This window comes from Nyctibius grandis, chromosome W (genome assembly GCF_013368605.1).
Source record: "Nyctibius grandis isolate bNycGra1 chromosome W, bNycGra1.pri, whole genome shotgun sequence".
NCBI classification, from domain to species: Eukaryota; Metazoa; Chordata; class Aves; order Nyctibiiformes; family Nyctibiidae; genus Nyctibius; species Nyctibius grandis.
In genome coordinates, this window is record NC_090694.1 from 22,248,310 (window position 1) to 22,271,907 (window position 23,598).

Sequence of the window (23,598 nt, forward strand, 5' to 3'; positions counted from 1 at the left end):
TGGTTAACTTCAACCTACAGGTCTCCCTCCTTTTCCCAATTCTCTTCCTCATTTGGGGAAGGGATATTGGGTGAGAGAAAAACTGTTTATTGTTTAGCCCTGGGTGTGGGCTAAATGTGGACACAGCTAAACACTGACAAACACTTCTACTGTTCCTTGCTTCTGAACTAATGCGAAGAGTGTGAGGTATAGTGTGTTCTGGAAATAAGAGGCTCCCTCCCAGACTTGCATATACCCCTGAGGAGGAATTTTTCTGCTTTTGGTGAAATATAATTTAAGCATTATGCTTTAGCTCAGTCAATTTCCATCTTCTTGACATTCATACTTACTTGGCAAAAGAAAAAAAATTAGAGAAGATTTGACTTAGCAAGCAAACTTATAGGGGAAAGTATTATACCAGCATTCATGGCTCAACTTTAAAACACTAAGTCTTTTTTAATTAAAATACTGAAGAAACTGCTGCTTCACAGTCTGAAGTCACATCATTACATTTTGCTCATGAGAATAAAATTTAGTCATGAGTTGCACATAAAGGATTTATTTTAAATGTTTTAAGGATAGAGTTACATCATAATTATAAAAATTACTTACAGAATTAAGTAACAGATTTAAAATGTTCATACTTTTAAATGCAGAGAAATAAAATAAAAATAATGAAACTGAACTCTAAAGATGAAGTCACTACCTAATTTAAAAATGTGAACAGGAAGACCTTTGAACTATACACATACCAAGAACCGTCCAAAATGCACTAATGATGTAAAATACAAGAAGCACAGCATTTTCAAGGAACCAGAAACTGCTTTTACCATAATTCTTTTTATCTGAAGCAACTGTAATTTATTCTAGCTGAAGATAAATCCTCAATTTTTAAATAATTCATTTAAAGAAGGCTTATACCTATTGCAATAAATAGGATTTCACCCAAGGTATTTCAGTCTTTATGTAGTCCAACTTAGTTCAGGGTTTGGCACTCAAAAGAAAAAAAATGTAGTGTTTGACTTATTGTGATTTTATTTATTCTTGAACAGAATACATGGTCCCTTCAAGTGCTGTATGACACATACAACTGGAAAATTACCTTCCATTGGCACTATGTTTGCTTCACTAGTGCATTTAATCCTACTAACAACCATTCAAACAGCACAATAAACAAATTCACAAAAACTGAACACAAAATAAAAACAGAACAAAACACAAACCTAAGCATTATAACATGCAACTTTAATTTGTTACATTGAACATTCTAACCTTCTAAGCATGCAAAAAAGGATGGTCTGCATTTAAGGTTTTTTTTTCCTTTTAAAAAGTTTTACATGGTAGCCTAACATCATGCACACACACAATATACAACAATACTACAGCAGGTAAATGAGAGGTCAATAACTTTTATAGAAAGATCCATGGCTTGTGCCATCACAAGCCCTTTGATAAATTTGGAAAGTAATGTTGAACCCCTAGAACAAGGGACTAACATGTAGTTACTAATGTAAGCACTGCATGCAGATCTGAAACATGAGCCTAAAACAAAGCCCAAAGTAGAGGGCAGGGAGTGGAATTAGTCTCAAGTCTCAAAAAGGTGGTTTAAGCTATTAAAAAAAAAAACAAACCATAAACCCCAAAACACCCCCCAATAACTTTAAAAAAAAAGATTAAAAAACCCATGCAACAGACAATGGGGACACCTAAAAACAACCATAAAATTTGACAGTGTATAGATTATATTCTAATTAGGAAAATATGTGGTGTATTAGAGTGGCTTGCATAAAACCCACAAATGCAAGTCTAATGCTAAAAATGTTCCAGTAGACCTAAACCTCAAATATTTCAAAACAAACCTTGTATTCCTTAGATGTAAAGCCCAAAATTCATTGTACTAAGTTATTAATGTATTTTGTGTGTAATCAATACACTCATTCTTATGCCACAAATATCAACTTGGGCTCATGGAGCCAGGCTCAGCTTTGAGATTTACATGCAGGACTCTTAAGAGTCAATAGAAAGCACAAAACAGATCTGCAGGATGAAAGCACTGTGTTGCAAATCTGCTCACTTTGTTCAAAACACAATGAAAATTTACTGACTCAGGTACTTAGTGCTTAAAGACTGGATTAAGCAGCTGTGAACTGAAAGACAATAGCCTGCCTTTGGTTGCCCATGATGAAATACAGGACATAATGCAATATAGTAGCAAGGGACAAAGAATTAAGATACCATATTTATACAGTATTACCATTTAACAGCATAATGAGGCACAAGCCTTAAGGCTAAAATATGAAATCAAGCCAAAAAAATGGACAGAAAAGGGCTTAAACCACTGAGTCTTTGATATCAAGAATACCCACAATAGAGGTCAGATCTCTGATTAACAGTACCTCTCCTGCATCCTTCCACTAACAGCATAAGGTTGGATATCTATGTATTTCTTCTTCCCATCAATAGTGTTGACTGTATTCACATTCTTCACATACTGTATTTCTGTGAAGCAGTGCTTTGATGCTTGTAGAGCTCTGCTTTAACATGACAGTTTTGTTGCTGTGCTGATCCTTGTTACAATTCTGATGCTTTTAGAAGTTGCTACATTTAAAAAACAACAAATACCCTAACATTGATTTACAACTATATTGCAAGATTAAAACTGTGAAAGGATTCTGCTGTTCTGAGCTGCTATTTACATCCACAATCTAATGCAGATGACTGAACCACTGAGACTGTCTATAGCTCCCATTAGATAGTACACCACTGGCATGCAGAACTCTAGTGTTCATAGAATGACATTCATGTTAACAGCATACCTGAAAGCAAGGACAGCACAAAAGGCAACAACAGGTTTAAACTGTAGATTTGTCTGGACACTCCTTATGTGGAAAAGCCAGAAAAAGAATACATTGAGAAGATGCCTTCTTGAACCAAAATGGTTTAAAACAATAGGAAAAAAAAACAAAGCAAAGGAATACAGCAGACTGAGCAGAAGGCAACAAATGCTTCTCCTTCTCTAAAGGAGGTCTTCAGTGTAAAAGGACCTCCCACCCCCGTAAGATTTTATTTACCATGTAAAAGATTAACTACTATTAGGTTTCTAAGTCCACACACAAACATCCAGGTTGCTAGGTTCTGATATTAAATGAGAGACTCCTGACTGCCAATGCGTAGTCTAAAGTCTTCTTAAGTAGCATATATACTGTTAAACTTGTGGCACCAAGCACTTGGGTTCTGCTAAGAAATGTATATAACAAAACAGAGTACAACATTTAGGATTAAAGGCAGCTTTGTTGTGTGTATTTTACTGGTTCCTACAACTTGTAAACACAGGCCCTTAACCTGCATTTTCCAATTAACTGGTTATACAGATTAAATATATTTTTATAGTTTAAAGCCTTTTCACTAAAAGGAGCGTAAGTCAAACACTTGATATCCTACTGCCCTGTGACTAGTAAAAATGCACAAGTATTTCTATGTACTGCAAGTTCTTAAAAAGTTTAATTTGAAATAAAGTGTGGAAACACAGTAGATGATTGATGTTACTTGGGTTAGGCACTCCTTACTGCTGCACAAGCTGTTTAAACCTTTCAGAAGAGTCACCTCTGTCCCAACCCAGAAAAAAAGGACTGCCAGTAGCCAAGAAATTAAATTTAATGTTACAAAAGAAGGCATATCGAAAATAGCAAACTACACTTGCATGTGATAGTTGAACAGGTGAATGCAAGGTTGAAGAAAAAGTTAAAATCTATGAAAAAATCTAGATTACAATACTAGATTGACTTCACACAGCTTGAATCTGCAGCTGTTCTTTGCTTTTAACTCCCCCCCACCCAAATATATCGACTTCCTTCAAGAAAAGGAGTTCTCTTACACAAAATGTGTCACATTCACATAAATTTGTATTATTCAGAACAAAACAGTTTTGCTGTCAGAGATTGTGGGTTCACAGGGACATTTAAATTTTCATTTAACTGAAAAACAGTCAAGTCTTTGTGTCTACAAATTTTACATTTAATAGTTCCACAAATTTGGCAGACGTTCATGATGACGTCTAGGATGTCTTCACCAAATCGTAGACATAAATATGGAAATCATCATCAAACTTGATGAAATAGACAGATGGTTTGGCTTCAACTTGATGAATGACCATGCCAGTCCGTTTTGAGCCATCTTCTTTGGCATATTCCACTTGTTTGCCTACCAGGCTGTCCACAACTTCACCTGGTTCCCGTTCTGCAGGAGGTGAATCATCTGTAATATGAAAATACAATGTACTTTGGTAGACATTTATGGATTTTTTCCCAATATACAAAACTGCAGAGCCTTCTTTAAAAGTTAAGAAACAATCACAAGTTTAAAATGCAGAGTATGTCTAAAACACATTGAGTTGTTCAGACAAGCACCTAATTATTTCTAAGTATGGTCACAGATTTTTTTTTTACGTAATACTGTCTTCAATTTTATGAAGTAAAAAACAGCACTTCAATTGGTTAGAAAAGTAAATCTTTTGACATGAAGGTTTACACACCAATTACAGAACATGTTTGTAGATAACTGAATTTAAGCCCCCAGCAGAACAAGGCACTGAGTCTCTTTAACAGAACAGCAGGTGTGCTAGAACTCCCTCTCCCCACATGCTTTATCCAAAATGTCAATGCAAACATGCCATTGCAACAAAACCACATCTTCCAAGCTAAGTGTAACCTCCTTAATCAATACTTATGTTAAAATGGGCTTTCAATTTCACACTAGAATGGATACTGTTGAGAAGTCTAACTATATTATTTGTTTTTCTAGAAAAATCTACCCAGAAGCATCCTTAAGGATGCAATTCACATTGTCTGTAAAAGATCCAGATTCAGGGAAGGTAGCTCATAGTTCAGTGTGTCTTAGAAACAGAGGTAAGTAGTAGATAGTATCAGGAAAAAAAGAGCACATTAAAAACTTAATTCTTAAATATGGAAAGCATAAGCCTTTTAGCTTATGTTTCTAAGATGGAAGAAAGCAAAGCAGAATTTAAAAAGGAATTGCAAGGTGCCAACTCTGAAAGAGCTTGCTTTATTTGTTTCTTTAGGAATAGGAAGGTCACTTTTTCCATTAACATTTGTGGCTCACTCTCTTCAAGCCACAGATATGTTGCTTTTTGTTAGGCTGGAAAAAATCTAAAGCCATAGGATTACTATTATTATGTAAATAAGTGCCACTTGTTTACTCAGCCATCAGACTGTTATCAGTGCTAGATCTGAAGGAAGATAGTCTCAGAAACTCAATGAATGAATTTTAAATAATATTTATGTAGTGGATTGCATAGCCAAACACTAGTTATCTAATTAATAATTTACTTTAAAGTCAAAATTGCCTCTCTGTCAGAGAAGTGCTTTTGAGGTGCAGGAGAGAAATGAGAGTACAATATTCTTTACAAACTTTTTTCTTTTTTTTTTTTGTACTAGCTATCCAAATCTCTTGAACAATACTGATTCTGTGAAAATCCTTCTATATTTATAGGAAAAAAACCAATAACTTTCACTTCAAGAAAGGAAGAAAAATTATCCCTCCTAACCTATTGAAAAAATTTTCCTGTTTATGTGTTAAAACATGTGAGAGAAAATGAGTTTTCAAAAGATTAGTGCTTCTTTCCTCCAAGAAACTATTCAAAAGCTTTCCAAACTGAAGATGCCTTCCCAAACTAAATTAATCTGACTATTTTAGTTAGCCCCAAAACATTATTCTTATAAGAACTGCTTCAGAAATACAGCTCCTTGAGATGGCTCAATTTGTGACACTTTTATAAGAAAATAACAGTGGAAGGCTTCTAGTTTGTCAGTTTGTTAAAAAAATCTAAGTGTAATCTCTTCCACAATAGTATGTATATCTTTATCAGAATTAGGAATTATTACAGAAAATAATTTTCCAGTATTTATTGCATATTTCATCACTGATTCAAGTAAAATATTTCAGTTGTTTAATACAGATCTATTTTCTGTTGTACTGTAACCTTTGTTAGTTTTGATACTTAAAAAGATACTTGTTTGTCAACTCTCTTTTCCATACATCATAAACCATAAGCCAAACAATAATAAAAAGAGAGATGCCGCTTTCCAGAAGAAAAAAGTAACTGGCCTACTCCAACCTTAACGGTTGGACTCGATAATCTTAAAGGTCCTTTCCAACCAAAACGATTCTATGATTCTATGATTCTACTTACTGGAATCAGGCATAATGCGAAGGTCACCTTCTTTATAGTCATCTAAGAGTTGGTACATGTACAAGACAGGATCTTTCTCGTAGGTAATATAAAACCATGTGTTCATAATAGGAGCTCGAGCCAAGACCATCCCCCTCCATTCATCTTTTGAGCCATCCTCTGTCTCAAACATATGTTCCACAGCTTTGCCAATCATTGTGTCTGCCAGGTGGGCATCGCTAATTCGAGATGAAGCTGAAATGGTAGCAGTTCATAAGTATGTCCATTCAAAAGTACAGAAATAAGTCTTTGTAAAAAAATAATCTTTACCCAGATTCATGAACAAATTTGTTTGAAAGTTAGTCAATTCACGTACAAGACAAATACTGTCCATGCCAGAGAGTTGAAGACAAAAGAACTGCAGAACTTGAAGAATTATTTTAACACGTTAACACTCTTATCAACATTTTCCATCATTGTACACCCCCCCCAATTAATCAAACTATCATAACGCAAGGTAAAGGGAGACCAATATAGGCCAAAGCAAAGAATAGTGTCTGTATTTTAAATATTTGGATTGTGGGGGGAGGGAAGGAAGAGAAGTTAAATCACAGAGCAGCTGTATGAAGTTATTAATGAAGGTGTTCGGTTTGGTTCCCCCTATCCCCATTCTAGAGACTGCTACTGATCTCTTTGCAGTCAGGAAAAACAAGAACTTATTCCATTCAGAAATAAGTAATTACTAGGGTAAACTTTGAACTTTACAGTTTGGGAAAACCTGCAGTTTAACAATTCAGTGCTAATTATGAAAACCAATAAAGCCTTATTAGTAGTCAAGTTATTTTATTCAGAAAATTCTTTTTCCCCTCCATTTGTATTAATACCTAGGGAAAGCACATTAAAAAAAAAACCCAACCAAACACATAATTACTGTCAAACACACACATGACAACATAGCCAGGACATTTCTCAGCTGGCTCAGAGTTTAAATTTTAATAGAAATATCAATGCTACATGTACATAAGCTTGTCAGGGATAAGACTCTAAACAAGAAAAAATACAGAATTTACTGCATATCATTTAAAGACAAAAGACAGCACTATGCTCTCTGGTATCATCAAATCTTTGTGAAATCAAGAAAAATTAAACAGAGCATTTAGATTATCTGCCATGTGATGAAAAGTAATTTAATAAAATTTAAATATTCTGACAACACATGCACATATAGGAAAAAAACTCTTACCAACTCTGTCTGGAAGGACTTCAAGTGCTGAAACTCTTTCATCTTTGTGCAGTTCTAGTCCATACACACAATCAAATCCATCATACTTTATAAGGTAGAGAGAGGGATTTACAGGAACTTGATCAAGAACTGTGCCCTTCCATTGTGTTACAGGTCCACTCCCTTCTTTCCAGCCATGCTGTATTCTGCAGCCTACAATATTTCTTCGTGGCTGAGAAATAGGTTTGCTTGGTCCAACATTGTTTCTATGCTTTCTGTACACAGATACAAACATAACATTAAACAAGTACATACTCAAAATTCAACTCCAGACAAGAGCTGTATGCTTTAAGAAGGCAATATATTATTATATATTAATAAAGATACATTAAGTTCTAACACGTACAGCTTAGTGCACCTTATTCAACTTAGGGTATAAAGCATATTACATTGTACTGGAAAAAAGAAAAAAAAACACACTGAAAAGTAGTGGAACACTTTCAACATTTTATATAAGGTTGCTTTCATAATAGTAGTTTCTAAAACTAGTTTGCTTAAGCCAAAAGAACTATTTTAGCCATTGCTACACTGAACATCAAAAGTAAAACTTGCTTGTTAAAGCCCTAAATCACATCTCAAAGATCAATGTTACCTAACAGTATTATACTTTTGCTACTTTGCTGCTCTCTGCAGAACAGTAAACATAATTCCCTTACCCCAGGAGGAAGAAGTCAGTGGAAACATTAGTGGTGGTTGACTAAAATTCTTCAAAGCATTTGTTTTCCCTAACCTGTGTTGTCACCTGAAAGAAATTTCGCTTCCCTCTCCACTTACAGGTACCTTTGACTTCAAGTGTTTTTAAAGACACATGGTAGCGACAATATTCTTCTAACATTTCCTTTTAGTACAACACAAGAAAAATTATATGCAAAGGTCAAAGCAATAGAAGAGATACTCTTCAAAGGAGATAATAGATTAAATATACTTTTTACCCTTCCTCAGTTTTTTAATCCGACTTGCACAGAAAGATTCCTTCCAGTGAATATCAGTTGTTCTGATAAAGTCATGTAAGCTATTTGTCAGTTCCAACCCACTAAAAGTGTTACACGAGTTTTATTCTACTCAGTTAAAAACTCCAGTAACTGACAGTTGTGAATACAAGTGAAGAAACATATGAACATTATGACAGTACATTGGTGATAAATGTATATTATCTTTATTTTAGCATGTTACAATATGCATATTAATTCCTAAAATTATATTTAGAGGGTTGCCTGATTAAAATTCTCACAAATGTTAGCTAATTCAAAAATAAATTTCTGGATTAGTTACTAGTTATAGTACACTTCATTTAAATGGCAATAAAATATACACATCACTAGCATGCCTAAAAACAACATCTAAAAAAAAAGAAAAATCAGTTGCAGAAAACAACATCCATCCTTAGATTAGTGACAGTGACCAAAGAGAAATGTCTCCAGGAACAATGAAAGCTCACAGAGCAGTCCATGTATGACAGAGATCCAAAAGACACAAATAGCAATCATATCAGTAAAGTCTCTGTCCTGGTTTTGCTAGGACAGAATCATAGAATCAACTTTCTGTTCAGAAAAACTGCACTTTTGAGAAGACTGCAGCACCTGATACAGTGGGAACAAATTTGATAAGACACTTCGCTTTAGTTTGCGGCCAGCCATGGTATGTAGGTTTCCATGGTGACCAAGGCCATTAGCAGTTTTGAGTTAGCCAGGTGCTTAAGCTAGGAGGAGCGAAAGCTAGGGCAGCTGACCCAGGCTGGCCAACAGAAGTATTCTATACCATAAACATCACGTTCACTATAAGTTGGAAAGTTTGCTGGGGACGGCCCCCTCTCTTCAATGGTCACCATCCCTGGAGGGTCTTGCCTGTCATTCTGTTCCCGAGGCCTGCTCTCCTGTTCATTGTGATCATTATGCTTTTGCTGGAGCTGTGATGCTCACAGTGTTTGACATATGGCATTCACTGCTGGGAGTGGACAGCTCGTGACCACTATATGGGCTGAGTATAACTCTGTGTATTTTATATTAGCATTAGTATTAATATTGGTTTTCTTATTTTATTAAATCTGTTTCCATTTCAACCCACGAGTGTTCTTCCTTTTCCCAATTCCCTTTCTCAGCTGGGGAGAGGTCACTGGGTTATTGTTTAGCCCTGGTTGCAGGCTAAATGGAGACAGTTTCATAATTAGTCTTAAAGAATAATAAAAACAGTATATAAAATTAGTAATGCTGAAGATGTAATCATAACTCTATTAAAAACAAGATGTACAATTCCTTCAGCAGCTTTTCCCACCTCCAGACTTCCATTCTCCATTAAAAAATTAGCAGAGTTCCACAGTATCTTTTGTCAAATTTAACTTTTGTGATGATTTAACCTTATCAAGGAGGTCAGTCTGCATTCATAATCTGTGTTGTCAAAATTAGGAGTATTATAGAAATGCCAACCTCTTCCAGTTAAGAGGCACTCCCCTGCAAAGTTGATTCTAATTTTCCACAGAAACTTGAACACATGTTCAAATACTAGTTCTTGCTCAAGTCTTACTTTTTTTTTAATTATAATAGTCTCGGTAATATTTTATTATGAAAAAATGAGATGAAAGATCTGGTTCCTGGGCACAATGAAAATGAGTTTGTTGCATGCAATTAATTTATTTAGTTTTAATGAATCTTAATTCCATTTTAAGGCATCCTCACAGAATAAAACCAACTGCTACTGAAGCTAAAAAGATAAAGTTGAAAAAGGTAAAATCATAGAATCATAGAATGATTTGGGTTGGAAGGGACCTTAAAGATCATCTAGTTCCAACCCCTGCAATGGGCAGGCACACATTTCCACCAGACCAGGTTGCTCAAAGCCCCATCCAACCTGACCTTGAACACTGCCAGGGAGGGGGCATCTACAACTTCTCTGTTTAACCACACAGTCAATTTTGCTTTCTGACTATAAAGCATAATGATAACATTTAAATTTGCACAATTAAGTGAAAAACTTCAGTCATTTTAAAAAATATGATGAGAAAAGACTACATAATTAAGTTCAGATAGATTGGTAACTACCTTTTAAAACACCTTGGAGAGAGCAAAAAGATTTATAAATATAGTTAGAAGTCAAGCAGCAGATAGGTATACTTGCAGTTCAAGCTTTTTTTTGTCTGAAGGCTGTACTACTGGACAGCCACTCATTCTCATTTGTAGTGGTTCATATAGCAAGAAATATGATTTTCAAATGAATAAATTGCCAAAGAAAAACTATTTTTGCTTGCATCTGAACATGTAACAAGAAAGAAAACATAGGTTTATAACTGACTACAAATAACAGAATCGTAGAATGGCCAGCCTTTAAAAATCTAGTTCCAACCCTTCTACCGTGGGCAGGGGCACCTTTCCACGAGACCAGGTTGCTCAAAGCCCCGTCCAACCTGACCTTGAACACTTCCAATGATGGGGCATCTACAGCCTCTCTGGGCAACCTGTTCCAGTGTCTCACTACCCTCATCATAAATAATTTCTTCTTTATGTCCAATCTAAATCTACCCTCTTTCAGTTTAAAACCATTGCCCCTTGTCCTGTCACTACAGGCCCTGGTAAAAAGTCTCTCTCCGTCTTTCTTATAAGCCCCCTTTATATATTGAAAAGCCGCAATAAGCTCTCCCTGGAGCCTTCTCTTCTCCAGGCTGAACAACCCCAACTCTCTCAGACTTTCCTCATAGGAGAGGTGTTCCAGCCCTCTGATCATCTTCGTGGCCCTCCTCTGGACCCGCTCCAACAGGTCCATGTCTTTCTTGCACTGGGGACCCCAGAGTTGGATGCAGTACTCCAGGTGGGGTCTCATGAGAACAGAATAGAGGGGGACAATCAGCTCCCTCGACCTGCTGGCCACGGTTCTTTTGATGCAGCCCAGGAAACAGTCGGCTTTCTGGGCTGCAAGCACACACTGACGGCTAATGTCCAATTGTTCATCCATCAGTATGTCCAAGTCCTTCTCTGCAGGACTGCTCTCAATCCATTCATCCCCCAGTCTGTATTGATATTGGGGATTGCCCTGACCCAGGAGCAGGACTTTCTCAAACCTCTTTTTAACTCAATAGTATGTTGTTTCTGTGATAATCAGAGTAATACATATGTACATAACCTTTTGAAATGCTATTATCAGAAAGTCCAAAATGTTTCCCTTCTGTTTTATTAGAATTATCTTTAAAATTCCACAAAGTTTTGTTCTTTAAGACTGGGATAACATTTCAATCCCCTAGACATTCAATATTTAAATTTCCCTAAATATATAAAACACACAGAGCCAGGAAAACCAGATAACACCAAGTCCTAAAAATAGTTATTGATGCATCAGTTCTGCCCTCATCGTAAATAGCCTTTCAACTGCAGTAAGTTTCAGATCTTCTTATTTCATAGAAATAATAGAATCATTTTGGTTGGAAAAGATCCTTAAGATCATTGAGTCCAACCATTGACCTAACACTGCCAAGTCCACCACTAAACCATGTCCCTAAATGCCACATCTACACAACTTTTAAATACCTCCAGGGACGGTGACTCAATCACTTCCCTGGGCAGGCTGTTCCAATGCTTGACAATCCTTTTCGTGAAGAAATTTTTCCTAATATCCAATCTAAACCTCCTCTCGTCCTATCACTTGTTACTTGGAAGAAGAGACTGACACACACCTCGCTACAACCTCCTTTCAGGTAGTTGTAGAGAGCGACAAGGTCTCCCCTCAGCCTCCTTTTCTCTACACTAAACAACCCCAGTTCCCTCAGCTGCTCCTCACAAGACTTGTTCTCCAGACCCTTCACCAGCTTTGTTGCCCTTCTTTGGACACACTCCAGCACCTCAATACCTTTCTTGTAGTGAGGGGCGCAGAAATGGACACAGTACTCGAGGTGCAGTCTCACCAGTGACGAGTGCAGGGGGACAATCACTTCCCTAGTCCTGCTGGCCACACTAGTGCTGATACAAGCCAGGATGCTGTTGACCTTCTTGGCCACCTGGGCACACTGCTGGCTCATATTCAGCTGGCCATCAATCGACACCCCCAGGTCCTTTTCTGCCAGGCAGCTTTCCAGCCACTCTTCCCCAAGCCTGTAGTGTTGCATGGGTTTGTTGTGCCCCAAGTGCAGGACCCGACACTTAGCCTTGTTGAACCTCATACAATTAGCCTCAGCCCATCGATCCAGCCTCTCCAGATCCCTCTGTAGAGCCTTCCTACCCTCAAGCAGATCAATACTCCCACCCAATTTGGTGTCATCTGCAAACTTACTAAGGGTGCACTCGATCCCCTCATCCAGACCATTGATAAAGATATTTGTCCTGGTTTGGACTAGGACAGACTTTTCAATTAAGTTTCTTTTAAGTGACTGTACTTTCTGAAGTTCACTACACCTGCTTGTTGCTGTGGAAACTAGTGTCCCTGTAGGGTCTCTTTGTTTCCACAAAGGAAAAGACTGTAAAAGTGTCGCACCTGCGGGAAGGAGCGGACAGGTGACCCAAACCTGACCAACGGAGTATTCAATCCCACCCATGTGATACTCAGTTTAAAGCTGAGGGACCATGAGAGTCGTTCTCTTCTTCCCCTATGGCTGGCATCCGGGAAGGACTCTGCCCGTGCTTCTGCCTTTGCTCCTGAATCCGGTTCCCACCTGCTGCCGCATCTGGTTTGGGACTCCCCAGCGCCTGCCCTGCAGCGTCAGCGGTGACGTGATCGTCATCGGGGGAGCTCAGTGGTGGTTTTGTATATAGTCCATTATTTATTATACTCTTTTTCATTGTTATTGTTTATTAAAACTGTTTTAACTTTCCAACCCGTAAGTCTCTCTCCCTTTTCTCTTTTCCTTCTCCCCTCTGGGGAATATAGGGGTTAATACAAAGCATCTGTCGACTGCTTAACCGACGGCCCAGCCTTAAAGGATGACAATATTGAACAGAACTGGCCCCAGTACTGAGCCTGGGGGAACACCACTTGTGACTGGCCACCAACTGGATTTAACCCCATTCACCACAAGTCTTTGGGCCCGACCATCCAGCCAGTTTTTTACCCAGCAAAGCGTACGCCCATCCAAGCCAGGAGCAGCCAGTTTCTCCAGGAGAATGCTGTGGGAGACAGTGTCAAAGGCTTTACTAAAGTCCAGGTACACAACATCCACAGCCTTTCCCTCATCCACTAAGCAGGTCATCTTATCATAGAAGGAGATCAGGTTAGTCAAGCAGGACCTGCCTTTCATAAACCCATGCTGACTGGGCCTGATCACCTGGTTGTCCTGTATGTGTCGCGTGATGGCGTACCCAGAGAACAACTGGTCTTACTACTAAAGACTGAGGCAAAGAAGACATTAAGCACCTCAGCCTTTTCCTCATCCTTTGTCACTATGTTTCCCCCTGCATCCAATAAAGGAGATTCTCCTTGGTCCTCCTCTTGTTGCTAATGTATTTATAGAAACATTTTTTATTGTCTTGTATGGCAGTAGACAGATTAAGTTCAAGTTGGGCTTTGGCCCTTCTAATTTCCTCCCTGCATAGCCTCACGACATCTTTGTAGTCCTCCTGAGTTGCCTGCCCCTTCTTCCAAAGCTCATAAACTCTCTTTTTTTTCTGAGCTCCAGCCAAAGCTGTTCAGCCAGGCTGGTCTTCTTCCCCACTGGCTCGTCTTTCGGCACATGGGGACGGCCTGCTCCTGCGCCTTTAAGATTTTTTTTCTTGAAGAGTGTCCAGCTTTCCTGGACTCCTTTTCCCTTCAGGACTGCCTCCCAAAGGACTCTGTCAACCAGGCTCCTAAACAGACCAAAGTCTGCCCTCTGGAAGTCCAAGGTAGCAGTTCTGCTGACCCCCCTTCCTTACTTCTCCAAGAATCGAAAACTGTATCATTTTGTGATCGCTATGCCCAAGACGGCCTCCAACCATCCCATCACCCACAAGTCCTTCTCTGCAAACAAGAGGTCCAGTGAGGCACCTTCCCTAGTTGGCTCACTCACCAGCTGTGTCAGGAAGTTATCTATCATCTCCCACACACTCCAGGAACCTCTGAGACTGTTTCCTCTCTGCTCTATTGTATTTCCAGCAGACATCTGGTAAGTGAAAGTCCCCCACAAGAACAAGGGCTACTGATCGTGAGACTTCTCCCAGCTGCTTATAGAATATTTCATCTGCCTCTTCATCCTGGTTGGGTGGTCTATAGCAGACTCCCACCATGATATCGGCCTTGTTGGCCTTCCCCCTGATCCTTACCCATAAACACTCGACCCTTTCATCACCATCCTCAAGCTCTACACAGTCAAAACACTCCCTAACACACAGGGCCACCCCACTGCCTCTCCTTCCTTGCCTATCGCTTCTAAGGAGTTTATAGCCATCCATTGCAGCACTCCAGTTATGTGAGTCATCCCACTGTGTTTTTGTGATTGCAACTATGTCATAGTTTTCCAGCCGCACAATGGCTTCCAGCTCCTCCTGTTTGTTTCCCATGCTGCGTGCATTGGTGTAGATGCACTTCAGTTCGGCTATTGATCCTGCCACCTTTTTTAGGAGAGAAGCCCTAATTCCTATGTGACCATTCTCAGGCGTTTCTGTGGTTTCTAACACATCAATAACCCTTGTGTCTTTGCTGCCACATGGATCTCCATCCCCTACCTCCACTGAGACAGCAGACCGAAGGACCTCACTAGCACACCGTCCCACAAACATTGGTGTGCCGTCCCCAGTCTTATCTCTAGTGAGCCTGGTTTTATCCCTTTCCTCCTTCAAATGTAGTTTAACACTCATTCAATGAGCCCTGCTAACTCCTGCGCAAAGATCCTTTTCTCCCTTTGAGAGAGGTGTACCCCATCTGTCACCTGCAGGCCTGGTGTCGTGTAGACAGACCCATGATCAAAAAACCTAAAATTCTGCTGGTGACAGCAGGCTCGGAGCCAGGTACTGATCTGCTGGCTCTTTTTTCTTCCCTCATCATTCCCTGCAACTGGAAGGATAGAGAAGAACACTACTTGTGCTCCTGATCCCTTAACCAATCATCTCAAGGCTCTGAAGTCTCTCTTGATTGCCCTTGGACTTCTTGTTGCAACTTCATCGCTGCTTACCTGAAAAATCAATTATGCATAATAATCTGAGGGCCGTAGTAGGGTAGGAAGTTTTCTCATCACATCTTTAACCTGGGCCAAACAGCGGCAGCAGACTTCCCTGTGAAGTGAGTCCAGTCTGCATATTGGGCCTTCTGTTCCCTTCAGAAGGGAGTCTCCTATGACAACGACCCGTCTTTTTTTCTTTATGGAACCGGGTTTGACATAAGGCGTAGGCTGACTTAACCTCGGCGACACCTCCAAGCTAGATGAACCATCATCCTCGTTATTGTTCAGTTCCACTTGCAGAGCCTCATACCTATTATGCAAGGGCACCTGGGAAGGTGAGGCAGTCACAGAGGAGACACGCCTGCTGTGCCAGGCAGGAACTTGTCGCCATTGCCCCCTATCCCTTAAGTCACTGTGTTCAGCCAGGTGGAGAGAGGATAGGGAATCCTCCGTATCATGTGTCCTGTCTGCCTGACAGGCCTGTCCCAGGGAAGGCAGGGTGCGATTCCAGTTGTCTATCTCTCAAACTCCCTGATACTCCTCAACCTGCTCAACTCCTCCCGGCGCTCTGTTACTAAGCAGAGGAGTTCCTCTACCTGGGTGCACCTCCCACAGGTGTGCTCACTACTGCTGTCCGGTACTGGTGTAAGAGCAGGGCACACCCTGCAGCCTGACACCTGGGTAGCAGTGTGTTCCCACTGGAGCTCTGCCTGGGAAGCTGAATCAGTCATGGTGGATGCAGAGTTTAGAGTGGTCATAGCCACCTGCCGGGTGGATACCATTGCTCCCTGGTCGAGCTGGCACAGCTACAGTGCCCTTCCTGCACGTTCTTCCATGCAAACTGCCACTCAAACTGATGCACCATGCCCTTGCTGACACGCCACACCCTGTTTGCCTGCCCTGCTTGCTAGTGCTCCCTAAGGGCTTCTTTTATATAACTGTGGGGGGAGGCTTGGCCACGGTTGCTCCTGGCCCCACCCAGGTCTTGTCATCAGCTGTCGCATGAGCTGTAGGCTCCTGGCAGGTCTCTCCATTCCCCTGAGGTTCCCCCGGTTCAGGAAACCCCCCTGTACACCATGCTAGAGCGCTCTGCTGTGGATCATGCCAGCACCAGAGCTGCTCGCCTTGGCGACTGAGTGCTAGTTTTGGTTATACAGAATCACAGAATCACATGTTACACCATGTTTAAATCTCCCGCCGTTGCTCCTGGCCCCGCCAAGGTCACGTCAGATGCTGTTGCACGAGCTGCAGGCTCCTGGTGGCTCTCGCAGCTCCCCAAGGTTCCCCTGGTTCAGGAAACCTCCCTGTACACCGTGGTTGAGAGCTCCGCTGGGGATCCTGCTGGAACCGGAGCTGCTCGCCTCGGTGACTGAGTATTTATATTGAAGATATTAAGCTGATAAGTAAAATCTTGTTACATTAAAAAGTTTTATTAGCATAACCAGATCATGGAAAGTTCAAAGAAATTTAGGAAATAGTACAAATGAAGCAGAGTAGCAATGGTCAGCACTATTTCTATATTTCATTGTTCCATGTAGAAAAGTTATTAAAAAAAGGACCCAAATTAGAATTAGAATTTTGATCTTACTACAGACTGTCACTAACAGGGGATCGTATGATCAGAGAATTGTTATAAACTATTTTTCCTCAATATTCAGACTGAGGCACATTACTAGAGACAGAAGTTGTAAAGTACTTTCTGTACTCCTTCAAAAGACATCATTCAGTTTTGAAATTAATTTTCTTAGGATTACAAGTGTATTGGGTATACATGGCAAGGTGTTGGTAGTGGACACACATACACACACACACACGATGACACCTGAAGAGGTGGCCTCAATGAGAAGTCAGGGGCTGCCCTGTGAGAGACACAGCTGGTTCCAGCTGACTCGGCAATGGCCCCACTGCAGGCCAAAGTTGAGCCAATCAGTGAAGTTCACAGAATCACAGAATCAACCAGGTTGGAAGAGACCTCAGGGATCATCGAGTCCAACCGTTGCCCTTACACCACCCTGTCAACTAGACCATGGCACTAAGTGCCATGTCCAGTCTTTTCTTAAACACATCCAGAGATGGTGACTCCACCACCTCCCTGGGCAGCCCATTCCAATGGCTAATAACCCTTTCTGTAAAGAAATTCTTCCTGATGTACAACCTGAACCTCCCCTGGCGAAGCTTGAGGCTGTGTCCTCTTGTCCTATCGCTAGTTGCCTGGGAGAAGAGGCCAACTCCCACTTCACTACAACCTCCCTTCAGGTAGTTGTAGACTGCAATAAGGTCACCTCTGAGCCTCCTCTTCTCCAGGCTAAACAACCCCAGCTCCCTCAGCCATTCCTCGTAGGTCAGACCCTCCAGACCCTTCACCAGCTTGGTCGCCCTCCTCTGGACTCGCTCCAACACCTCAACATCTTTCTTGAAGTGCGGGGCCCAGAAATGGACACAGTACTCAAGGTGCGGCCTCACCAGTGCCGAGTACAGAGGGACGATCACTTCCCTAGACCGGCTGGCTACACTATTCCTAATAGAGGCCAGGATGCCATTGGCCTTCTTGGCCACCTGGGCACACTGCTGGCTCATGTTTAGCCGGCTGTCGATCAGCACCCCCAGGTCTCTTTCCACCGGGCCGCTTTCTAACCACTCTTCCCCCAGCCTGTAGAGCTGCATGGGGTTGTTGTGGCCGAAGTGTAAGACCCGGCACTTGTTCTTGTTGAACCTCATGCCGTTGGTCTCGGCCCATCTATCTAACCTGTCCAAATCCCTCTGAAGGGCCTTCCTACCCTCCAGCAGATCGACACTCCCACCCAGCTTGGTGTCATCTGCAAATTTGCTGAGGGTGCACTCAATCCCTACGTCTAGATCATCTCTAAAGATATTGAACAGCACCGGCCCCAGAACTGAGCCCTGGGGAACACCGCTAGTGACCGGCCACCAGCTGGACTTTGCCCCATTCACCACCACTCTCTGGGCTCGGCCATCCAGCCAGTTTTTAACCCATTTAAGAGTCCACCCATCCAAGCCCCAGGCAGCCAGTTTGTCCAGGAGGATGCTGTGGGAGACAGTGTCGAATGCCTTACTGAAGTCTAGATAGACTACATCCACAGCCCTGCCCTCATCTACTAAGCGGGTCCCTTTGTCATAGAAGGAGACCAGGTTGGTCGAGCAGGACCTGCCTTTCATGAATCCATGTTGGCTGGCCCCGATGCCCCGATTGTCCTGCATGTGCCGTGTAATGGCACTCAGGATGATCTGTTCCATCACCTTGCCTGGCACCGAGGTCAGGCTGACAGGCCTATAGTTCCCTGGATCATCCTTCCGACCCTTCTTGTAGATGGGCGTTACGTTTGCTAATTTCCAGTCAGCTGGAACTTCTCCAGTTAACCAGGACTGCCGGTAGATAATCGAGAGTGGTTTGGCAAGTTCATTTGCCAGTTCCTTCATTACTCTAGGGTGAATCCCATCCGGGCCCATAGCCTTGTGGGTGTCCAACTGGCACAGCAGGTCACTAACCGTCTCCTCCTGGATCATGGGAGGTTCACACAGCCCCCCGTCCCTAACTTCAGGCTCTGGGGGCCGAGTCTCCTGAGGACAACTGGTCTTGACATTAAAGACCGAGGCAAAGAAGGCATTGAGCACCTCTGCCTTTTCCTCATCCCCTGACACTACACTACCCTCCTCATTCAGCAAGTGGTGGAGGCTCTCCTTGACCCTCCTTTTGCTGTTGATGTATTTGTAAAAGCTTTTTTTGTTGTCTTTGACTGTAGCAGCCAAATCGAGCTCTAATTGAGCTTTAGCCCTTCTAATCTTCTCCCTACACGACCTGGCCACGTCCCTATAGACCTCCCAAGTTACCCGACCCTTCTTCCAGAGCAAGTTGGTGGTGCCTATGTGAAAACATATTTAAGAAAGGGCAAAAAAACCACTGGAGAGGCAGAGAAGGAGGGGGGAAAAAAGTAGTGGAAAAAAAAAAAAGTGTGAGAAACAGCAGAGGGAACACCAAGTTCAGAAAATGAGGTATTCCATGGTGCTAGAGCAGATATCCACACTGCAGCCTATGTAGGACCCATGCTGGAGAAGTTAGATATTTCCTGAAGCAATTGTGGCCCATGGAGAACCCACAGAGAACCCATGCCAGAGCAGAGTTTTCTTGACAGGACTGTCTCCCCTGGAAGAGCCCATGCTGGAGCAGATTTTCCTGACAGGAACTGTGGCCTGTAGAGAACCCACACCAGAGCAGGGGGGAAGTAAGTACAAGAGGGAAGGAGCAGCAGAGAGCAACCGTTATGTACAGACTGTAAACTCCCTTCCCCGATTTCCCCTGCACTACTCTGGGGGTGGTAGAGGAGTCTGGAGTGAAGGAGTAAAGTTGAGCATGGGAAAGAGGGGGGAAAAGGTGTTATTTTAATGTTTTTCTTCCTGTTTCTTACCACCTGAATTATATTAATTGGCAATAAATTAATTATCCCCAAGTCAAGCCTGTTTTTCCTATGACAGTAACTGGTAAGCAATCTCCCTGTCTTTATCTTGACCCATGAGTTTTCTCATCCTATTTTCTCCCCCTGCCCCACTGAGGGGGAGTGAGTAGGTGGGTGGGAGTTTGGCCCATAGCCAAGTATAACCCACCACAAGAAGTTAGTTTAAAGTGTGATCAGAAATTCACAAGAGAGAAATACAGTGGTAGTTAAACTGCAGATACAACTTCCACCTCAAAGTCCTTGAACTGCCAACTATGAGAAACCTGGAGAGCATAAGGAAGATTTTATACTTACACTGTTTTGTGCACTCTTTCCTTGTGCATCAAGGGTGGAAAGGATGAAAGCCAAGAGACTACTGACTGATCTGACACAAATAGGGTCAGCTTCATATTCACAGAGATCATCACTACCCATTGACACTAACAGAGCACTCAGAAGAACTGCCCTTTTGCAGCTGACCTATAACCGTGGGACCCTCTTGCAAAAGGGTCAATGGTTAACTACCATTTTATTTAAGAAGAGTTCAGAAGACTAATCCACACAGCTCATTTTATCACTTCCTCAGTTACTGGACCATGCCCTGTTCCATCCTGTTGGCTCTTCCCTCCCCCACGAACTTCTGAACCTAGTTTACAATCTTCCCTATGGCCTTCAAGTGCCAGTAGACTTGTTCCTCTTTTTCTTTAAATGAGGAATGTAAAAGTCATCATAACTAAATCAATGACAAAGTATGCATTACTAATTCATGGTCTGCTGTAACAGCTCGTAGTAGTATCAGCATACATTTTTAAATAGTGATTCATATCCCACTTGTTTACTATAAACATGTCTACAGCACTACTTTCTGTTCATTTCAAAAACGTAAGCAATTAATATCAAATAAAAACAACTCTATACTAGTCTCTGGCATTCTCAGAGAAGTCAGTGAGCAGCACACAAAGTCATCTTGGTTTAGTATAAAATAAAACCTTTACCAAACAATTCTTAAACAATTAAACTAGGCTAAATTAACATAAAACTCAGTTGGGCGCTTAAGTTAAATGCCTCAAAATCATGTGATTTAGGATCATGACTTAATATGCCCCATAAAAGCCTTTATGCTAAAAAATATACAACCTGTTTAGGTATTTAAATAAGTGTATATCAACACAACAATAAAGACAAATCTAGCCACCCTCAAGTACAAAAGGCAACCCACCTCTGATAGTCTTCCCATCATACACTCCTTTCTCTGAGCGGTTGAAAAAGAACAAGAGAAATTAAATTTTAACTCTACCTGTCTCTAGACAAATAAATGTTTATCTTTGCCTTGTAAGGAGATAGACAAGACTGAATAGTGAAGAGTTGGTGGAAGGAATTAGAGTAGTTTTACATCAGGTGTTGTGTCTGGGAAACAGTTAATACTAATTCAAATGTTAATCACAGAAGATATTTCTGCCAGACAAATTGCTTCGGATTGATGCATGTTGTATATCACCACTATAGGACTTCATACTCAAAATATAACTAGTAGCATTTTAATAAATTTCACCTTTCCCCAGCTTATTTTAGTGTTCACCTACCAGAGATGCAGCCAGATGCAACATCTAGCTGTTAGACACTAAGGTCAATCATGTCTAAGCTATTACCTCTATCTTCTCACATTTACTCATAGCAGCATTTAGCTGCTACTATTTCAAAATGTAGTAGAGAGAATAACACATGCCATGAATGTATAGGATAAGCAAGTATCCTTCGCACAAATAGCAGCCGCCTTATAGAAGTACTTCAGTATGTTCTTTATTTAAAAAAAAAAAAAGGTGAAAAATCCTTTCCAAAACCTAAAGCTGTAATGAATCCTAGAGTACATGTGCACAATTTCTGGTTTGCAACCTCTTGTCTCTGAATTATAGAGTAAATTACAGAATTGTATTGACAGGATAATTTCTCTCAGAGTAACATTCAAAATGATGCATTCTTTCCCACTGTCCTCCCAAAAGAATTAAAGTCTGACTCTACACACATACACTGTCTGAATACTACTCCACGTGATTTTCAAGAGCAAAATGACTGGAACAATACAGATACATTTCTAGAAGAGTACTTCCAGTTATTGAGAACTATACTGCCACAGGTTTAATAGCCGGCCCAGCTTTAAACCGTGACAGAAAGATACTAACAACTTACTTGTGGGAAGTTCTTTTCTTCATCATGCTCGCAGAGACTCCTGCATGACCTACAATATAAATGATGGAATTATTGAACAATAAAGTGTGTTTATACACAATGTCAAAAAGGTATCTTACAGAAAAGGTCTCTTTTTCAAGTAAAAAAATTTAAACACTTCATGTTGTGATTGATCAGTGAGCTCCTACAATGGAAGAAGGCTCTGATGAGACAGGCAAGGACTACGTACTCAAGAAGCTAAGTGCAGAAGTAGGGAGTGACTGATAACAACTGTTACAAAAAGCTGAACTTATCTCAACACAAAGGAGATGGGAGGTAGTCTTTGTTCTAGATAAATGGCTACAACAGTTGAGGGAATCAAACGGCTGTGTAACTGCCCTTGAGTTAATAATAATAATAATAATAATAATAATAATAATAATAATACATATCTTCCTGAGTTAGCGAGGCCAGAATGGGTGAGTGTATACGTGGCTCAGCCAAACTGAGTATAAAAACTCAGTATAGAGCCAAAACCGAGTATAAAGACTCAGTATGGCATATATGGTATAAAAACTGTACAACTAACAGAAAGAACTTTGAAGAGAGCAACAGGCTTGAGCCGGTTTCAACACACATATTCCTTCCCAATGACTGGGGATGCCCAGCATCTGTATTGTGATTCGACTGTATACTGCAACTGCTGTACTCTGCTAAATGTAACTTGTACTGTGATTTAAGTAAATTGCTGTATCATTCTGCTAAATCAAAGTCCCATGTAATGTCAAATAACTTCAAAAAACTAAAGTTGGTATTAAACATTAAACCCTCTACATATGGAATATCTAAAAAAAACCCAGTCAGAGAGTGCTGGACACATGTATGTTATCAATAAAAAAACCCCCTCACGTATCTGTAGAAACATGTTCAGAATTTCATCTATGGATGTTTAAATTCACACCTACAGAGAAATACTTAATTGAGGTTTCTCTACCGATCCAAACAAATTCTTTAACTTTAACATTATGTGCATGTTCCAAGCATAGCTTTGGCATATGTATTTCAAAAATTAATTTTCATAATAGCAGAAGTGTCACACAAGAGTTACGCACTGAAAGTGCAATTAACCTTAAAAGTTTTCATAAATATTTTAATATTTGGATTTTCAGATGGAGAAATAAAGAGGATGTATATCAAGCGACAGAAATGGCAGAATTAAAATAAGACTACATACATCTTGTTTCCAACACTCAAGCTTGTACTGAATCCATGGAAAGATGCATCTCCAGTTTTAACAACAGCTGGAATTTTAAGTTTTCAAAAATGAGGCCCTCCATGTGAATAGCTACAGTAAAGATCCTATTTGCAATTTTTGACTATTAAAAGACCAAGTAAATAGAACTTCCCTTTGAACATGTTTATAAGAACTATCAGCCAGAAATTAAAATAAAAGATATCACAAAAAGTCTGAATAGAAACCCAAAAG

At 40.7% G+C, this 23,598-nt stretch overlaps 1 protein-coding gene across 3 annotated transcripts in view; it reads right to left on the reverse strand.

Moving 5' to 3' along the window:
- Positions 1-996: 996 nt before the first annotated feature.
- Positions 997-23,598, reverse strand: part of LOC137675782 (spindlin-Z) — a 118,205-nt gene continuing 95,603 nt past the window's right edge. For all 3 annotated transcript variants that reach the window (XM_068421998.1, XM_068421999.1, XM_068422000.1), the window contains 4 exons: positions 22,134-22,182; positions 7,410-7,663; positions 6,188-6,421; positions 997-4,233 (listed from right to left, as the gene is read on the reverse strand). In XM_068421998.1, coding sequence (XP_068278099.1) covers positions 4,034-4,233; positions 6,188-6,421; positions 7,410-7,663; positions 22,134-22,182 — 737 coding nt within the window. In that variant the 3' untranslated portion in view covers positions 997-4,033. The remainder of the gene's footprint in view (positions 4,234-6,187; positions 6,422-7,409; positions 7,664-22,133; positions 22,183-23,598) is intronic.